The sequence below is a fragment of the Canis lupus genome, chromosome 34, assembly GCF_011100685.1.
Source record: "Canis lupus familiaris isolate Mischka breed German Shepherd chromosome 34, alternate assembly UU_Cfam_GSD_1.0, whole genome shotgun sequence".
Classification (NCBI taxonomy): domain Eukaryota; kingdom Metazoa; phylum Chordata; class Mammalia; order Carnivora; family Canidae; genus Canis; species Canis lupus.
Window position 1 is genome coordinate 2834405 of NC_049255.1, and position 21043 is coordinate 2855447.

The 21043-nt window shown below is 36.2% G+C and overlaps 1 protein-coding gene across 6 annotated transcripts in view; it reads left to right on the forward strand.

Moving 5' to 3' along the window:
• The window catches only part of CTNND2 (catenin delta 2), a 913511-nt gene that overhangs the window by 145091 nt on the left and 747377 nt on the right, over window positions 1–21043 (forward strand). For 4 of the 6 annotated variants that reach the window (XM_038583305.1, XM_038583308.1, XM_038583306.1 and 1 more), the window contains exon 2: window positions 7210–7346. In XM_038583305.1, the coding sequence (XP_038439233.1) occupies window positions 7210–7346 (137 nt within the window). Of the gene's footprint in view, window positions 1–7209; window positions 7347–21043 lie in introns of those variants that run through there. The other 2 variants (XM_038583313.1, XM_038583310.1) reach the window with 2 other exon arrangements.

Sequence of the window (21043 nt, forward strand, 5' to 3'; positions counted from 1 at the left end):
TAAGAAGCCAGCAACCCAGGCTATCCCTTCTTTGGCATTCGACTGAGGCCAAGCCATACACTAGTACTAATAAGGTTTCAGAAAAGCAGCTTTCTTGAGTGGAAATTAAAAGGGTGTCATTTCAAATATCATTTAGAGAAATGCTCTAATGCAAAGCCCATTTTACTTATGTTACATGCTCTACTAAGCAACCATTATTAATTTTACACTAATACTTCAACAAATGTTTATTAACTGGCTGGTATATAGTCGATAGTGAGCCAGATGTGGGGAATTGGACATAGACCAAGAGAGATTGAGTTTTTGGTCTAATTATATTGAGTTTTGACAGCTATTAATTATTATACTGTGTATATTATTAGGATAAGCTCTAATTTTAAATTTCTCTTTAAAAAGAAGAAGCAAGGATGGATATATGTTTACGTGTCAGGAATGCATCTGAGAGAGGACACTGCTGTGCCTCCTTCTCTGCCTATTGTGTTGGGTTTTGATATTCATGACATCTTAGTTGCAAATACAGAATTGCAGTTTTAGTGACCAGAATGATTATACAAATGAGGTATCTTTCATGTTACTAATTTATATGAATCTACACAATCTCTGCAACCTAATATTAGTAATATGCTTATGTTTCTGTTTATTCTTGAGTTGTACATGATCATAATCTTACACATATTGCCTGTGGGGTGGAAGGTTATAAAAATCCCACGTGTTCAATTATATTCAATTTTAAAATATCAAGTTGGATACATAAATGTGTGTGTGACAAATGATAGTAATATTTGGAGTATTATAATGGCCAGTTTTGTTACTCCCTTGGGTGTAACCATAATAGAAAATTGTGAAAATTATGCCTAATGATGAGGTAAATCCAAAATTCTATTGCACTAATATACTTGTGTTTTAGAACATAGGATCAAGAACAGGGAGCATCACTGTCTTGAAGAGAGTGGACACATGAAGGAAGGAAATAATTTACTTTTATTTTGTTTTATTTTTTTAAAGATTTTATTTATTCATGAGAGACACATAGAAGTAGAGACGTAGCCAGAGGGAGAAGCAGGCTCCCTGCAGGGAGCCTGATGCAGGATTCAATCCCAGGACCCTAGATCATAACCGAAGCCAAAGGCAGATGCTCAACCACTGAGCAAGCCAGGCACCCCTGGAAATAACTTTAGATGTTGCCACACACATGTGGGGTTTGTTAGTTTGGTGTGAGATTCAAGGAAGTTAATGTCTGAGAGTCTTAAGTTGAAGCCATTGGCTAAAGCTAAACAAAGATGAGAAAAGTTCTAGAAGTTTCTAGCAACTCTAAAGTAAAAGATAAAAAGGGACCTGCCTAATGAAAAAGAAAAAGGGCGGGGGGGAGAAATGTGATATATAGTGTTTAGAAGTCATCAATCTTCCATTGCCCAATTCATATCAGAGTGTAGCTTCTGACTTGAGCTGGTTTCAGCTGCTGAGATGTTAACAGCAAAGAAGAGTCACAGATAGATGTGTTTTGGGTTGTAAGTTTGCATGTTAGGTCACCTTCCATTGCCCGAAATATATTTTACCCACAGTGTCAACATTGTGACTAATGGCTAGTCACTCAAACCAAACCCTGGAATCATCTAGATTCTTCTCTCCTGGCCTCACTACCACATGCAGCCTATCAGTAATCCTGACAGTTCTCCCTTCGAAATATGTTTATATTCTGACCCCTTCTCCTGACTTACTGCCAAGGATTAAAACTACAGAAGAAAGATTACATCAAAGATTGACCATTGGGTATAGATCAGTAGAACTTTCTGCAATGATGACGTTCTTCTACATTTTTATTTTCTAGTACAATAGCCACTGGCCACATGTGGCTATTGAACACTTGAAATGTGAATAATGCAACTAATAAACTGGCTTTGTAATGTTATTGAGATTTTAATAGCCATATGTTGCTAGAAGATACCATATCAGACAGTGCAAGTCTAGCTAATGAAATATTTATTGAGTCCCACAATATGTAAGGGATTTGGAGATTCTGGAATTTTAAGTAGGTGGGACCTGGGAGAAGGAAGAAACAGGTCTCTGACAACATAGCGTGAGGGCCTGGGAGTGACAGAATGAGAAGACAGTTGAAAAGATTAAGAGGTCATGGGTTACAGATTGGGGGTGGGCAGTTCAACAGAAGCAAAGACCTCATCACAGCCAAAGGAGCTATCACTGAATCAGAGAGGAGGAAATCAAGTAATGGTGGTCTAAGAATGCTAGATGGATCATTGAATTGGTTAATTGTGAGACACCAGAATCCATCAGTTAATTTTTTGAAGATGGCCATATCCGATGTCAATCTGTTGGTCTGCAAACTGGTCTCTATACTCAAGAGATTAGGGAGAGACTGAAAGACGATCACTCTAGATTGGTAGGCAGCAGGTTGAAGAGGCAAGTGAATTTATTTACAAGGCTCATCTTGGGTGGCTACAGGACAGGTAGATTTCTGCAGCCACTGGCCAGAATCTTTAAAGATTATGTAGGCCTTAACTGGATTCAGTCCCATACCTCGTGTGGATAACCTCAACACTACATTTCTACCTCAGGGATATATTCTTAGAACAGCTTCTGGGCATGGGGAAGGCAAGCAGACACACATCCCATACACAGAGCGGCAGTAGGGAGCCTCCAATTGCCTAGGTCCAACTCAAGGGTTAACTCATTGTCATGTCTTCATGATGACCTCTTCCAATAAAGTCATCAGTTGCTAGACAGAAGTGGCTAAAGAAAGAACAAATTTTGGGGTGCCTGGGTGGCTCAGCAGTTGAACATCTGCCTTCGGTTCAGGTCGTGATCCTGGGGTCCGGGATCGAGTCCTGCATTGGGCTCCCTGTGAGGAGCCTGCTTCTCCCTCTGCCTGTGTCTCTGTCTCTTTCTCTATGTCTCTCATGAATAAATTAATTAATTAATTAATTTAAAAAATAACAAGTTTCCATTATAAAATATACAATAAGAATTTTACTCTCTTTTGGGTGATGGAAGTCAATAAAATATAGCTTTGAATGCAGTCCTTGAATTAAGAGCAAGAGAGTTTGGCCTTTTAAAGTATACATAAGATTTTAACAGGTTACCAAGTATAATGTAAATTTATAGTGACTCATGTTTGGGAAATAAAAGTTTAGAGTATTTATTTGGATTTCATGAAATCTTATTACATAAGGGACATACGTTAAAGTTGAGAAGGACACTCTGTATATGAGGGCTACCTGCTTTTGCTTGTATTGTCATCCAGCCAACTTTTCTGAATTTCTTATTGTATCATCTTTGAAAGAAAGCATTTTTTTTTTGCAGACCTACTTCACATAAATTGGGTACAACCATCTTCTAAGCTTTGATTTATCCAGGTTGCTTATTTGAAGCAGCGCATGCCTTTCTCTGACACTTGTAGTTTATCTTGGGTGAAGGTATTGACAGAGAGCTGTACATGATGGTGCCGCCCTGCTACCATCAATTCCCAGGCTCCCCCATACTCATCTCATGGGGGAAATAAGAGAAAGAAGCTGAGACCGATCCAGTCCTGCTTGTATTAGTCTTCCCCCACTACCATAAGATGCCACTGACAGAAGGGCTTAAACAGCAGAAGTGTATTTTCTCAGAGTTCTGGAGGCCAGAAGTCCAAGGTCAAAGTGCTGGCATGATATATGTTTGGTGAGAACACTCTTTCTGGCTTCTAGCTTCTCTCTATGTCCTCATAGATGGAGAGAAAGAGCTCCAGTCTTATACTCTTTTTGTAAAGACAACAATCCCACCTTTATAAACCCCACCCTCATAACTGCATTTAACCTTAAATACCCCCCCCCAAAAGGCCCCATGTCCAAATACAGTCACTTTGGGGATTAGGGCTTCAGCATGTGGATTTGGGACAGGGGTGGGATCATGGGTGGGGGTATGAGTGAACTCAGTTGAATCTGTAACACGGCTCATGCATGTGAGGGTGTAATACAGCATGACTTGTTTTGTATTTTCTGGACATAGAACTTCTTATTACCAAGTCTAAATTTCAGCTTAGATATTTGCAGATTAAGCATTCTGCTAGTGATAGAAAGACTTCTTACATAGTAGTTGTATAAAGGGAATGAAGAAGTGTTGTTATGTAGGATCAGTAAATCTGTTGGAAAATGTCCACTGTTCTCATTGCCAAAGAGAAACAAAATCAAAGGGATGAATTTTTCTATGTCACATTGGTAAAAGCAGGAGAGAGTAGTTAAGGCCAGTGTTGTTAACATTGTGGGGAAGGGACGTTCTCACAGCACTGCTGGTGGGCAGATAAGTTGAACCAGCCTGGCAGCAGGAAAATTTGTTTTGACTCTCAAAAGTCTGAAACATGTTCCAGCTCCTCATTCCATCAGTACCACATGTAGGAATTTATCTACTGAAAATGTCACATGTGTGAAAATGTCATAAAAATTAAAAAGATATGTAAATTATGATACATTATGAATACTATTCATTGCATTTTTAGTATACGTGCTGCCTAAGTGAGCACATCATTACGTTTATAAACCGTAGAATAATTTTTCCTAACATAAGAAATAGTTCATTATATGTTGCTGGACAAAAATTTTAAAAAACGCTATATTAGTAGTACTCTATTATATGTAAATCTCATTATACAGAGTGAGTTAAATCAGAAAAAAAAAATTCTGTCAAAGAAACATACAAAAATACCAAAGTAAATATACTTATCTCAGATGCCAGAATTACTGAGGATTGCTCTTCCTTTGTTTTTTTTTGTTTTTTTTTTTTTTTTTTTGATTTTGTTTTTCTCTTGTCTCCTTACATTTTCTGGATTTCCTGGATTTAGTACAGATTAATTACTAATTTAGTGGATTAGTTCTAATTAAAACTAAAGTTCTTGGCCATTTACTGCAAAGTCAGAAGGCTTAAAGCTTTTTACACTTAACCATTAGGCAGCCCACGGCTTGGTCTTCATAGGGTCCTCCTCCTCTTGTGCTGTGAGCTAAGAGGATCGGCAGTTGAGGTTGGACAGTCTTAACCATTCATACACGGGGATGGTCAATGGTTGAATTAAGTCTGGATGTGAAAAGTTATGAGCCGTGGAAATTATTCCAAGTCATTTCCATTCAGGCATAGAGGTTGCCTTGGGTTGCAGTAGCTCTGTATGGTGGCTAAACCTTGAAGCTTTCTCTTTTGTTCTGTTATTACTGCTCTAAGGAGAAATGGGGGTACATAAACAGACTTGGTTATTCCTTATAGTGTGTAGATCCAAGTTGTCTAGTGCCCAAGGATATGCCTTGATTCATTGCCTATTAAATCCCATATTTTACTGTGACAGGTTACTCTCATACTTTTAAGAGTAACATTTTATATATATAAAAAATTGATGTATAGACTAGTATTTATGAGACAGCCAGCAGAACAGGTTATGGAAAATAGGCCGCCACATTAAAGGACTCTAAAACAGGAATAAAAAGGGAGAAAATCTGAGTTCTAGGCCTGGTTATATAAATAACTTTGGGACCTTGGACAAGTTCTTTGTCAAAAAACAGGTTGGCAATAATACTAGTCCAGAACTGGATTCACATGGCCCCAATAAAATTTAGAAAACACAAAAGTGAAGATTTAAAACCTACAAGACGGGATGCCTGGGTGGCTCAGTGTTTGAGTGTCTGCCTTTGGCTGAGGTCATAATCCTGGAATTCTGGGATCTAGTCCTGCATCGGGCTCCCTGAAGGGAACCTGCTTCTCCCTCTGTCTGTGTCTCTGCCTCTCTCATGAATAAATAAATAAAATCTTAAAACATGCAAGACTTCTCCTTTCTCAGCTTCAGGCCCTTTGGAAGCCTCTGACATAGATAGAGTGATCTCCGCTGTACCTCTCCACTCCAGGGTCACAGAGAGGGGTGACTTTGCACACAAGAACTGCCATTTCCTTTCTTCTTGCTTTCTCCCCTTTTACCCATCTCTCAAACTTCCCTAATGAGAAAGGTTTGGTTTTCGGGCTATGTCACCTGGGGACAACATTTGTTGATCTGTTTATCCAAATCCTTATAATTATGAGGCTTGATCAGATAAGATGCTACATATGATAGCAAGATGAACACAAAACTATTTTCCTCTTGTCTTCCCAACCCCACCACTGTAATTATTTAAATCACTTCATTTCACCTAAAATACCTTCTGCTTTTTTAGCCAGGGTTGCATTTTGCTACACTAGGTTAAATTTGATATTTATCCTTTGCTCACATTCTGCTTATTAATATTATTTTCCCGAATCCTCCTATATATTCTGTTTGTAATGGATTTATCTTTCCAATACTATTCTAATTCTCATTGGTAATATTATTTTTAAAATTACTTAAAAATGAAAACAAAACTAAGTTGGAATGTCCAATGATAACATTAGATGACCAATCTTTTTATATATTTTAAGGACAGTTCTATAACAGAACCCTTTTTAGTGACCATAGCCCTAAATTATTAACTACTCACAATGCTAAGGTTCCTATGGAATTTACGTTTCCTACTGAAAAACCCAGTCTGCCTAGTTACACTATAATAGGAAATACATTTTAACATTCACATAATACTAGTTCTTGGAGGGACATGTAATAGGATAGCTTTAGGCAAGAAAGCAACCTTTATTTACTCCTAGGCTTTTATTTGAATATTGATTTTGTAGGGCTCTGGTAAAAATTGTCCTAGTTAATTATTTCCTCTGCTGATAAGCATTGCTAGGTAATATATGTAATAAATACTTTGGTCTTACTTGTTTGGGAAAGATAGTAAGAAAGAAACAACTGGGATGCTGTTGCTAAGCTGTCCATGTACATCCATTTATGAATTGGGTTCAAATAAAATGGTAGTTCAACTGTTTTTGTTGTTGTTGTTGTTGTTGTTAGACTCAGTATTTCATTTCTTTATTCTTTCTTGTTACCTTCCTTGCCTTTTGCTTCTTAGTATCTCTTCTTCCACTTACCTCAAATACAAAAACACCAAGTTGTGAGTGTGTCCTGGAATTTGTTTGGGGTGATACAGGAGAAATCATTCCATTTACCTGTATTATTTCCTGTTTGATGATGATGCTTTCTTTGTAGTCGTGTGCTCTCTTTGTAGTTTATAGTTTTCATTTTTCCAAAGAGTGCTGTTTAGTTGCCTGATAGTTGTGTCTGTATGCAGTGGCAACCTCCCATCATATTAAGCATGTCCTTTTGCATTGCAGGAGCTATGCCTGTTCCAGACCAGCCTTCTTCCACCTCAGAGAAGACCAGCTCCTTGAGCCCTGGCCTGACCACCTCCAACGGAGATGGCTCCGAGACGGAAACCACTTCTGCTATCCTCGCCTCGGTCAAAGAACAGGTAGAGACATCCCACTTTTGTGACATACTTAGGGGAACATATTAGAAACAGTTCCTTCAGATGAACAACGAGGACTGTTATGTTGGAAGAAAATCATGATTTTCACTTATCATAAAAATATTTTGACATGATTATAGTTGCTTTTGAATTTATGTTTTTATTCATGATTTAGGCTATTTTCCTTGAAAAAAAATATTCCTTGGTAGGAGGAAACACTTTATAGGCAAAATTCCCTGTTGGTGAAGTCTTGGTAGATTTGGTGATGGACCAATACAGCGTAAAACTGTTATGTGCCTGAGGCCAAATAATTGGCCTTTAGAAAATATAAAGTCAAAAAAATATATATAAAGTCTAACCAACAATCAAAATATATCCGTAAGTATAAAAAATTAGTATAATGACAGCAGATGAATCCTGTGTTGGGTCAAGGCAAATTGGTCTCTCTGGTGTTTCTGGGCTGGATCAGGAAGAAAGTATCTTAGAATTTGCCCTGTAAAATGAATTAAAGTCTGCATGATTCTTCCTCCAGCATTACTTTGCTTTATAAATGGCTAATAAAATCTGAAGTCTTAGATTAAAAAAAAATTACTCCTTCAAAGTCATGTTTCTTATAAATAAAAGATGATAAATAATCAAAGAAAGCTGGAAAATCAAGATTTTTTTCACTTCTTTTAGCATGTGGCAGGATATAAATCATAATTTTTTTAAATACTGAAAGCGTCCTGTGTTTGCGTATGATTCAAGGAGTGCTGAGTGAGCAACAGTAGTGGCGAAGCTCTCAGTAGAGTAGCTGAGAGAAGGTCCACTGACGTAAGGGATTGGTGATGCTGTCAGTCAGACGTGCGTCACCAGGGAGGGAAGTGTGCTGCTAAGTAGTTACACAAAGGAAAGTTGAATAGATTAATTGGATCATCTGGGCTGTGAAAATGGTCAGTAAGCAAGGAATTGGGTTGAAGCACAGGCTGTATTACTAGATTAGTTTGCTTCCAAAGCCCTCTCATGAGATTGCTGATTATTTTTAAGGAGTAATAGAAGAAGGGAGCAAAGGTTCATATCAGTTCCCACACTCAGGATACTGCTTTGTTAAAGTTGGTTTATGTCATGGTATCTTATTCATATATCTAGAAGTCTTGCTGAACCACTAACTTTAGAGTATTGACAAAATACAAAGTAGGAGGAATAAATTTAACAAGGAAATGACAAGACCTGTCTGATGAAAACTATAACATTTTATTAAAAGACATGAAGTAATTAAGAATAAATGACAGGGTATATCCTGTGTAGAAAAGCCTAGTTATCATCATAATATTACTTTTCCTCAAATTAAGATATAAACTTAAGGCTATTGTAGTAATATCTTGTCACTGATTGTTTCTTTGGCAAACTGAATCAAACTATTTTAAAGATCATATGGGAATCATAAATGTATGAGAGTTACAAGGAAATTTTAATAGATTTTTATCTTACTAAACATTTTCATCACTGTCATGCCCAGTTGGTTCAAACTGGAAAGAATATTTTCTCTATAGGATGTAACTGAAGGGGGTAGCCCTGGTGGCCCAGCTGTTTAGCCCCTGCCTTCAGCCCAGGGCGTGATCCTGAAGACCCCGGGATTGTGTCCTGCGTCGGGCTTCCTGCATGGAACCTGCTTCTCCCTCTGCCTGTGTTTCTGCCTCTCTCTCTCTCTCTGTGTCTCTCATGAATAAATAAATAAAATCTTTTAAAAAAAAGATTAAAAAAATTTTTTAAAAAGGATGTAACTGAGGGCTCAGAATCTCAAGGACATATTCAATCCAAAATAGTAGAAAAAATTGGATAAGAGAAAATGTGTGCCAAAAATATGACAAAGTATTGATATAATTAATATATTAGTGCTTCCTAATGTTAATGAGATAAAAAAATAAAATAACAGAATAGAAAACTAGGCAAAAAACATGAACAGCAGTTCATAGAAGAAAAATGCAAAAAGTTAATGACTATATGGAAATGCTTTCTACTCTACTAATCAGGGATATAAAAATCAAGATGAAAATATTAATTTCTTTAATCTACCAAATAGACAAACATTAAAAAATAGTATATTCTGTAATCTAGCTAAGGGTTAAAGTTTGAGGAAATTCACATTTTTGTCACTCCATATGGGAATGTGCAATCCTGTAATCTTTGTTTAAAATGATATGTTGCTATGAAGTGGCATTTACAGTGTTCAATAGCCTTTGATTAGTCATACTTAGACATATGTAGTATAGAAATGGGTGATCTAGAACATAAGATTTTATGTATATTGGTGTTTATTGCAAAATTATCTGGGATAGTAAAAAAGTGGAGCAGTACTGATTGATGAAGAATTTAAAAAAGACCTATCTTCTATGTAAAATATTTTATACAAAAGCTATATCCTTCTTATGTAGTTATTAATTAAAATGAGTTGGAGTTATATATTACACCTTAGAAAAACTCCATGAGGATTTTAGAAATGAAATGTTTTAGCATTATATTATACTGTTTTTAAAAAATAATAATAAATATTTTGTGTTGTTTATAATATTTATGAACATCTGGAAAAGTGTAGGAGGAAATAAATCAAACTATAAACATTGGTTACTATATATGTTTACAATTAGTTGGAAGTAGGAATAGGCAGAAGATATAGAGGATAGGGAAGACAATCCAAATTGGGAGAAAGAACTGGGAGACTGGAATAGATATTCGTTGGATTTGGATAATAGGAAATGCCATTTGAGCTGAGATAGTGATGTCTGTAGTTGAGAGAGTGGATAAGCTGCTGACAGCAAAAATATATTATGGAAATAAAATGGCCTCTCCAAATCCTTGATGAGAATTTCATTAAAAAAACTTACTGTGAAGAGTTTTTTTCTAATAGTCAAAACAAGCCCATTGTCCATTTTTGTATGCAAAGATGAGATTCTTTGTGACCAGTAACTAATGTGAGCAGGCATGAAAGTCTGTCCTGGAAGCTGAGTAGAACAGCTTGAAGCACCTGCATCAGAGGCTCAGGCATCAGCTCCTATGGGCAGCAGCTGCCCATGTGAAGGCAAAATCCACAAGCAGCAAGGTCCCTGGACTTCCTTGGGGTAGCCTACTATAAGCAAACAATTTTTTTTTTGTCCTAAACTATTAAGGTTTCTGTGGTCTAGACTGTTATCTGTGGAGCTAAAGCTAAGTTAAATATATTGGGAAAAAATTAGCTGAGATGAAGGAAAAGCGGCTTTAAAAGTTTATATCCTTTATGATTTTTAATAGTTACGTACATAACGTATTTGTAAATTTTTCACTTGAATATTGCTTTCCTGATCCTTCTTAGGTGCTAATATAAAATAGCTTTTTTACTAAAAATTATTTTTACTAAGTTAGAGGACCTCAGGGAAGAAATTTTATAGCATCACTCTTATGTGCTACTTTAAGCTTGTCTCCTTGAACATCAGCTCTGTGGGAAAGAAGTCATTCTTTTTTTTTTTTAAGATTTTATTTATTTATTCATGAGATAGAGAGAGGGAGAGAGAGAGGCAGAGACACAGGCAGAGGGAGAAGCAGGCTCCACGCAGGGAGCCCAGGTCTCCAGGATCACTCCCGGGCCGAAGGCAGATGCCAAACCACTGAGCCACCCAGGGATCCCCGAGAAGTCATTCTTTATCATAGGAGGCATTAATTCTAAGCTAACTGGCAAACAATTGGTTGCATAATTTATTTACTCATTCATTAAATGTATTGAGCACTTTGTATATGCAAAGTACAATAAAGGGTAATAAAGTACATGCATAAAGAAAACTCATTTTGACAGTTTATTGGAAAAAAAAGTGTTATTGAAATTGAGAACATAAGTTTTTAGGCAGGCAGTTAACATTGCACAGAAATAAATTCTGGTTTATAACCATAGAATGAACTTAAGTCATGACAAGCCCTAAGTCAACATGTCCGCATGACATGTATGGAGTGTTGAGATTTTGTAAACGAGTCCTAGAATCCTTCAACCCAGCAGGCATGGATTGCTCGATGAAAAGGTGTTCACTGACTTGTTTTTCTTTGTTCAAATTTCCCATCCTGATTGCTTTTTAACTGGTGGATTTTACACTTTTATATCAACAGAAATAGGACCAGGATTTATGTTATTACTCTATATGTAATTTTCTGTATCTCAGACATACCTGTTTCATTTCCAAGTAACCAGGTTTCACTATGGGGCATTAAGAAAGAGGAACCTAATTCCTATTTCCTCTCCTGTAAGTGAGTGTCCTTTACCAGAAGAGGAGTGGAGGATAGAGGTTGGGCATGTGATGACTCTGATCATGTGATTTGGATAAATAACTAAGAGGGGTGATTGAAAACTATTCGTTACAAATGGCAGCCCATAAAGTGTGGTGGCTTAAAGGAATGGAAACAGTGAAGGGATTTTATTTTAAGAATGGAAGGTATCCCTATGATGATAGCATTGACTCATAGAAAGAGAAATTTATGATGCTTGAGAGAAAGGGAATAATCTCAGAGGAAAAAATCGCTGGGTAGATGAGAGTGCATGGGGTCCATCTACCAGTAGAGAGAATGGCTTTTGGAACAGAGTTCAACCCTGAGGATGGGAAAGAATCGAGATATATGGTTTCAGGTCCTCCAGTGGCTTGGTGTTGGAAACTGTGGTAGGTCTTACCCTCTCATTAGATGGGCACAGTCAGCTTGTTTGAGCTGGACTTATGAGGACCAGTGGTGAGCTGGGCTGAGCAGAGGTGAAGGAGGGAGGCATTGGAGGTAAGGGACGCAAGACAGTGGTTATAATGATGGATCCTGGAATGGACATGGAATGGAAGCAGGTAAAAGAAAACTTGGTATGGGCAATATATTTGCAGTGAGTCTGTATGTGAGTATGAGTCAAGTGGTATCTTGAGAGTTGTGTGCTTAAATCCAGAATTTAAAAGTAATTATTGTTCATGTTGAGACCTAGGTTATGAATCTGGGAGATGAGATCAAAACGAGGAAAGAGAGAGAACCCTCGTTGACTCTGTGAAAGGTGGTGATGAGTGATGATGATTCCAGAACAGTGGTGAGGAACAGTGACAGTACTCCAGTCACCCTCAGTAGAGAGAGGACTGATATTGCTACATCTTGTGAGAAACCTGCTGATGGTGGCTTGTGGTTATATGGGTGTAGTCATCCCCATCTTCACCTGTGTGTTTTCACTGTTTTAACTGTGACAGTGTTGGTCTATACTATTAGACAAGAATTTACATTCTCTCACATAACATAACCTTTGTCTTTGTATTTTGTCTTAAGTCAACAAGGTGCTACTTTGCTCTTAAGAAAACCATGACTTTCCTAAAATATATATTTATTTCACAATAAGATTTCTTTCCCTTCAGTTGACCATTTGATCATCACACATTTCCAAAGTTGGCATCTTAAACAATCTTCTAATATTGGCTAGAAAAATTATGGGTTATTTTTAAAAACCTTTATGGCTCATATTGTTCACTGGTATTTGTAAATTATTATGACTTAGATTAATGTGTCTCTGTGTCATACATGCAAAGTAACTTCTCCACATAAATGTCTCTTCACTCTAAGTTACCCTGCTCCCAAAGTCACTACTCTGAAGCTTATCATGGTCCAAATAGAAGGAAAAATAGTGTCACCAGGACTGATTTATATATTTATATATATATATATATATATATATATATATATATTTTTTTTTTTTTTTTTTAAGTGTCACAGCAGAAGGGAATGCAATTCCAAAGTGTAAGCCCTCAAGCAGCAGCATATGGTTTTGGGGGTTAATAATTCTACCAGAAAAGTATTTTAATAATGAATAGGTTAAATAGAAGTTTCTATGTATATAACAGCATTGCAAATGTTTTACTTCATTGTATTTTCAGTAGTGTTTATCAAATACCAGCTATGTGCATAGAACTGTGTTTCCTCTGGGTGGTAGATACACAGATTTGAAGTTTGCCTTCAACTATTTAGCAATGAAGTTAAAAAACTTATATAAAAGATATAAAATATTTTAAAGACTGTAGATGAAATTTCATGAAAACTCTCTAGTCATTTTACTTAAAAGCTCCAGGTGCTATATATTGATAAAAAACATTCTTCAGGTTAACAGTATTTATATCCCTGGACACTCTGTTGCTCCAATAACTTCTCTTGTTCTTTATATTTCACAAGAATTATAGTCATGTTCTTGATTTCAGAGGAAATTTTTAGTACATTATTTAAACTATCAATGATTTCTGGGTAGTAAAATAGAAGTTTTCTTGTTTTCAACCACTATTGTTATTATACTTAATAGAGGAAAATAAGAGTAAAGAGATATCTGAGCTCCCGCTATGGACAAAAACTAGTGCACAGAGTACTTTACATGTTATGTCTTATGAAGGCACTAGGAAAGAAAGCATTTTGAAAACTTCATCTTATATAAAATCTAAAGAAATCATGATATTTTACATCAACTCATGGTGAGGATTGCATACATTTATTTTTATTTAGCTTCTACATTTGTAATTGTTAGATTCCACTAGCTCTGTGTAAAATGAATATGATTGGGAAGGAGCACATTATAAAATACTCCTTTAACTGGTCTTCTTCCAGTGTCACATGTCATTGTCAAGTCTTTCAGCATTATTAGTGTTACTGTAATATGCAATAATAGCTTCTGATAACGCAATGTGGAAAATGACCTATAACTACTATTACTTTCCAAACTGTATCTTGGAAAAGCATTTCATGAAAGTAATGACAAAATTATCAGCCATGAAAAAGAGGAATTTAAAACACCTTTAGGAAAGGTCGAGAAGATAGGAAAGGATTATCTGCAAAGACTATAGTGAACTTTATATTCATTTAGTCAGAGAAAAAAAGAATTATATATGCCATAGCACCACAAGTTGAGCTCTTTCCGTATATTAAAATTAAAATAACTGCTTGATTGATAACTTTTTATTGTATTTCTTGTTTCAAGTTAGATGTAGCTGGAAAATGAAAAGAAAAGCATATTTTTCTCGTTTTCATGTTAGAACATGAACTATGGTGGGAATTGTGATGGCCTTGTTTTCAAGAGGTGGACTGAGATATGAGGGTACAAGCTAGGATTCTGTAGAACTGGCTCCTGGTAGAAGGTGTGGTTTGGAACAAGGAAGGACAGATCTCGGAGTCAGCAGCCTTATGGATATCCTGGATACAGACAGGGTGCAGATAGACGGACCAAACTGTGTGTTTAGATTTGCAACAAGGCAAAGAAAGACACCAAGTAGTGTAAATAGAACTGGGCAGCTCCATGTAGGAAGGAAGGGGACTGGTCAGGTGGTAGCAGAATGATGGAACCTGCTGGATTTGAAGCTGGTCTGTTTCTTGTGGATTCTGGATCTTTTTCACCACAAAAATGATGGTTGAAGCTAGAGATAGAGGAGCAACAAAGGTCCTAAACTACTTGTGGAAAACCTTGAAATTAGTACTAGGAGTTCTAGTCATGAGTGAATAATCCTAGAAGTGTGGATGAATCATCTCCCTCACTCCCTCCCCCTACCCACCATGCTCCTTTATGTGTATTCTGTTCTTGCCGTAAGTTATTTTGAATTTTTTCCTAAAACTTTATTTTCCCTTAAAATTTGACTTTGTAACCCTTCTCAAGTCACATTTATATTTACCTGCCTTTTTAATCACCCCAAACTCTATTCCAAGAATTAATTCTCTGGAATGCTGTCTGCTCTGATCCCTCTGAAGCTATTAGGAGTTGGGTGTTTTAGGGACTGGAGGCTATGATGGGAAAAATGGACTTAGTTTTTATATGTTAAATTAGAAGGTAAGCGTTTAATATGTGGGTTTTTTTTTTTTTAATATGTGGGTTTTTTTTACTGTGACATTAGAGTGAATTTCTAACGCCTCTTTTATATTTAGCATTAGAATTTATTGCTAAATATTCATATATGAAATCATTTTTCTTTTAAATATGTAAAATATTAAATATACATGATATTAAAATATTCTTTAAAATATGGCATTTAAAAAATTTCAGTGGATTTTCCACTAAAAAGTAATTCATGCATACTGTGAAAAAGTTAAAAGCTCAGTAAGGAATGAAGATAAAAATTTTATTTGAAAATAATATTATAGCTAGTGGTTGTTGCAAATATTTGGGAAGAGTTTGTTCTAAGATTTTTATGTGAATATATAATTATCTGTACAAAATTTTTCTTTTCCTTTGTATATAAATATTTTATACTTCTTTGGACACTTAATATTACATCAGGAGCATTTTTTCATATCACTATTATATTAAAACTTTTTCTAATGGCTATATAAATGGATACATTGTGAGTTATTTAGTATTATAATTTTATTGAACTTTCCCATCTTTTTGATCTCTTAGGTTGATTCAATTTTCTCAGATGAAACAAAAATGACATGTCATACTGCCTTGTACATAAATCATTAGGTCTACTTTGACAGAAGTTGCCTGGAGCACAGTTTTGAAAAAGAGTTTAAAGACCTTTACAAACTCTCTGGGAAAATATATCATAATTAATTACTCATAAGATATACAGGCAGGATATAGGAAGCAGGAGCTCCAGGGATATAATAATCAGTGCCCTGTACAGGGTTTGCACAGAGTAGGAAATTGACAAGTAGAATATTCTAGAGGGAATAAATAGGGGAAACATGTATAGTATTCAGAACAACTGTACCAAATATGCTAAAGATAGTGAAGAGAAACATATGAAATATGATAGGACAAGGAAACATTATTAAATAGTACCTCAAAATAACAAAAATGTTTTTAAAAAGATTAGATATTATATTTCTTTAAAATATACATATTTTTATAAAATATACATGACATTTCTGTAAACTATATAACACTTATTTCATCAGATATATAACTAAGTAATAACATTTTCTCTAGTAATTATTTTGTTCAATATCTTCTGTTTATGACCAAAGAAACTCAAACTTCAAAAAATATGTACCTAAAGCCATGTAGGAAATTGCCATGGAATTTAAATGAGAAAATTAGTTTGTTTTATTCTGAATCCAGTACCCTTTTCACTCAGTTACATTCTCTCATAATTTAGGTATGATAGTGGGCTTCAATATATGCTCTAATAGTTTTCCCAAGAGGAACATTTCTCTATGACCAAGGTTTGCTGAGGCCAAGTTAAATGATGCACTGGCCTGTCTAGCTTTTACTTAACTAGAAAAAGAGAGGCAGAAAACTTCACATCATTTGATCTGCAATTTAACTTTGAAATCTAAAGGAATCATTAAAGACACTCTAAATAAAAAGAATTCCAGGAACTTACACACCTCATTGTTAGCTAATGTCTTCAGAGAAAATGTAGTAAGAAGAGGTGCTGTGAGCTGACTGCCACAGCATTGTTTTCATTGGATGTTCCTGTTTTCACGATCAGTGGTGTGGCTGGAAGTCCTCTCCAGCGTGCATCAACGACACAGGTAAATATGCCCGCAGCAGCCCATAGATCATGTTCAAGTGCCCTTACTCACTGCAGTCATTAAAGTAATGTGCAAGTTCATGCCCTGGGCTCTAAATGAACTGGCTCTATGGCCTGCTGCTGTAAAAAAAAAAAAAAAAAAAAAAGTGATGATCGGCATCCTCCTCTTTGACTAATGACGAGCTCTGACTTCCATTCTGCTCAGGGTCTCCAGAAGTAGCTGGACCACTTGCCTAATTACTAGAAGACAGAAAGACTCAATATTAACAAGACCAAAGTAAACAAACAAAAGTCACTTTGCACAGGTAATCCTCAGCATCTGGTCGCCAATTCACCATGTTGATAGATTTAGGTATTGGGGAGGGGAGTGCATTTTACAGTTTATACATCCTGGAAGATCTGCTAGGTGAAGAAGTTATGTTCAAAACTGAAACTAAGAATTTTATAAAATTCAGTTCAAGATTCTTTCATAATTGTAGGCAAGTCTGTTGTATTTTCGGAAGTAGAACTCTAAGGTGTTGACCAAGGGTGTTTAACCGTTTGAGTTGATTCAAAGTTTTGAAAGGATAGGTCCACCCTCATATCTACCACCTCTACCCAGACAAGAGATCAGCTTCATAAAGACACTCTTAATAAATGATACCACATCTTACAAATACTTGTCAGAGACCTGCAATTACCTGCTATAGACCTCCTGTCAGAAGTCAGAGGCAATATATTCTTAAAATTAATAATTTAGAATGTAAATTCTTTCTATTTTGGGAACTCTGCCTGTATCAGGATCAGCATTTCAGCCCTCCCTGGGAATGCCTTCCAGAAACATGGCTTTAATAATACTGCAGTGATATGATGACTCTGCCTTTATGGAGACCGAAGATAAGAAATTACCTGCTGGGAGCTTTTTGGAATTTCGTGGAAACCTGATATTGGAAACCTGTCTCACACTGTTGTTACTTGATTTAATGTAAATGAAATATTTTAGTACTACATGCATACTCCTACTATGACGAAAATAATAATAATAGTAGTAATATTATTAAAAAGTGCAATTATTTTTCCTAAGAAATGCTAATTAATTCATTTATGGAATAGGTTTGTGGCTGGATCTCCCTTCCTTACTGCTGCATTGCCGGCCCTCAGAGCAGTGCTAGATGTAGAGGACGAATTCAGAGTATTTGTGTTGAGGGTACGAGTTCACTAATGAACTTACTGTGTTTTTATGTTCCATTTTAGTTGAAAAGCGAATGATTTGCTTAATTGTAATAACAGACTTTAGTTGTGTGGCACAAAGGTCTCACCTCTGTTGTTGCATTGATCATATTCTTTGACCTTTATTTTAATGGCCATGTTGGATCTGCGTCTTCCCCTTTGAGCTACTTGCATATCATTTCAGAATTAGCCCATTTACTTTGATGAATCCCTGGGTTCCCAAATTGCAGTTTCCTCTCTAAACAGCCCAAATTGAAACTCATTTAATCAAGTGGAATGAGATATATTCAGTTTAAGATGAGGAATATTAACTTAAACCTATCCTTCATTAATAAAATATATAGGCTAATGTCTTTTTTTCCTTGAACTAGACTATGTTCCTTATTTTAGCCCAAAGGAAAGCAAAACAAAACATTCCATGTTAGTACATGAACCTGCAACTTCAAACATAAAAAAACACACAAATACCAGTTTCTTTTGTTTATATGCAGTTATCCCAAATTTATCATTTTAAAAAAAATATTTCTTCCAGTGATTTTTCCCCATTTCTTTCAATGATTTTTAATTGTCCTTTGAAAATATACTTTTCTCCAGAGTTTACAGCAGTTCAACCATGTGCTTATCATTACTTGCTTATCTTGGATTTCCTTTGTGTTTGGGAGATTTTTTTCACGTATTTGTACTTGGTGATTACAAGTAGGATTTGCTTTGTGTTTGGGAGATTTTTTCACATTTTTGTACTTGGTGATTTGTACTTTTAATGTTGTAATGTTAAAAATCAAATTATTATGGATTTTGAAGTAAAATCCATAGTTGCTGTAGTTGCTGTTCATTTGTACATTTGTTTAATGGTGGGTGCCATATGTGTTTTATATTTGTGGTGGTGTTTTTGCTATAGTTAGCTTTTTTATATATTAGCAGAAGATAGATCTTGAGCATATTTACATGGAAGTTTCTGGACACACAACTTACTTCTCCATAAGTGCATAAAAGAATAATTCCAGCCTTACTAACATGTTACAGGAAATAGAGTCTTCATATAAAAATGTTATAAAGATTTCTGTTGGATAATTCTAAGTGCTTTTGTAGCAAATCCTTTATTATGTCCCTAGGTCATTTGAGAGTTTATTTAGCAGCATTTTCTTACGAGAAAGCTTTACAAAGTGAAGATAGTGTCTTAAAACAGCCTGTTAATGAAAGCTACTCCACTAAAACAGTATCTAAATACACTTTCATGTCAATGCAGGAAGTGAACAGGTGTTTTTGTTAGAAATGTGGACGTAGTGTAAACATTTCTCCATGATGAATTGTAATGGGTGAATTTTAGCAATATATTTACCCTGATATTCACTGTGGCAGGTTGTATTGTAGAGAAGTGGCCACAGTGTTATTTCCAATTTCTTGTGACCTTCTTTCTTCTGATGTGAGTGTGACACTTCCCTGTTAATAAGTGGATTCTGTAATTCTCCCTTCCTTACTTGGGCTTGAGCCTGGGGAGGAAATGACATCATATGACTTTTGAGGCCTTGGGTATGACAGACAGTTTTATCTTCTTATCTGGTTTCTTCCATACTCATTCTTAGAAACCAGCCACATAAAGTGAAGGTGGTAATGTGGAGAGACGCTCAGTCTCTGGGCACATAGCACCATCTGAACTCCCAGCTGACACCAGCATCAACTTGCCAGTTGAGCCATTGATGGTTCTCAGACAAGTAGCCCCAAATGATGCCGTATGGAGCAAAGACAGTTGGTTCCCACTGATGTTTGGAGATTGATGACCAAGATAAATGACTGTTGTAGTTTTTTTTTTTTTTAAGATTTATTTATTTATTCATGAGAGACACAGAGAGAGAGAGAGAGAGAAAGAGAGAGAGAGAGAGAGGCAGAGACATAGGCAGAGGGAGAAGCAGGCTCCATGCAGGGAGCCTGATGTGGGACTCGATCCTGGGACTCCAGGACCACACCCTGGGCCAAAGGCAGGCACCAAACTGCTGAGCCACCAAGGGATCCCCCCTGTTGTAGTTTTAAGCCAGTAAGTTTTCAGGTGGTTTGCTACACAGCAGTAGTAACTGACTCACTTGTTTCACATGCTTATAAAAACTCAGTTGTCTTAGACCATTCCTATCTTAATCTTCTAAGTCATGTGATTCTATACCTGCTGAAGTTACTCTAAAAATCAGCTTGTTGGGCAGCCCCGGTGGCTCAGCGGTTTGGCGCTGTCTTCAGCCCAGGGTGGGATCCTGGAGACCGGGGATCGAGTCCCATGTCGGGCTCCCTGCTATGGAGCCTGCTTCTCCCTCTGCCTGTGTCTCTGCCTCTCTCTCTCTCTCTCCCTCTATGTCTCTATGTCTCTCATGAATGAATAAATAAAATCTTTTAAAAGAAACTAAAATTATTAAAAAATAAAAATAAAAATCAGCTTGTTGAAATAGAATTCATGTGCTGTACAGTTCAACCATATCAGTGGTTTTCAGTATATTCAGAGTTGTGCAGCCATACCCACAACCTAATTTTGAAATATTTTGTCCCTTCAGAAAGAAATACTGTGCCCATAAAGAGTCATTTTGCATTTCCCCCAAACCTCACAGCCCTGGAAGACAACTAATCTACTTTCTGTCTCTATAGATTTTTCCATTCTGGCCATTTCACATAAACAAAATCATAAATAAATGTAGTGTCTTTTGTGAATAACTTCTTTCACTTACCATGTTTCAAGGTTCATCCTTGTTGCAGTATACATCATTATTTCATTCCTTTTTATTTCCAGGTGATATCCCATTGTATGGATGTGTCTCATTGCATTTATCTGTTCCTCTATTGGTGACCTTTGAGGTTGTTTCTGCTTTTTGGTTATTGGGAATAATGTTGCTATGACTAGTTGTATCTATTTTTGTGTTTTTATTTCACTTGGGTAAATACCTAGGGATGGAAATGCTAGGTCATATAATAACTCTAGGTTTACCATTCTAAGGAGCCGCCAAATTGTTTTTCAAAGAGCCTGCACCTGTTAGGGTTCCAATTTCTTCACAT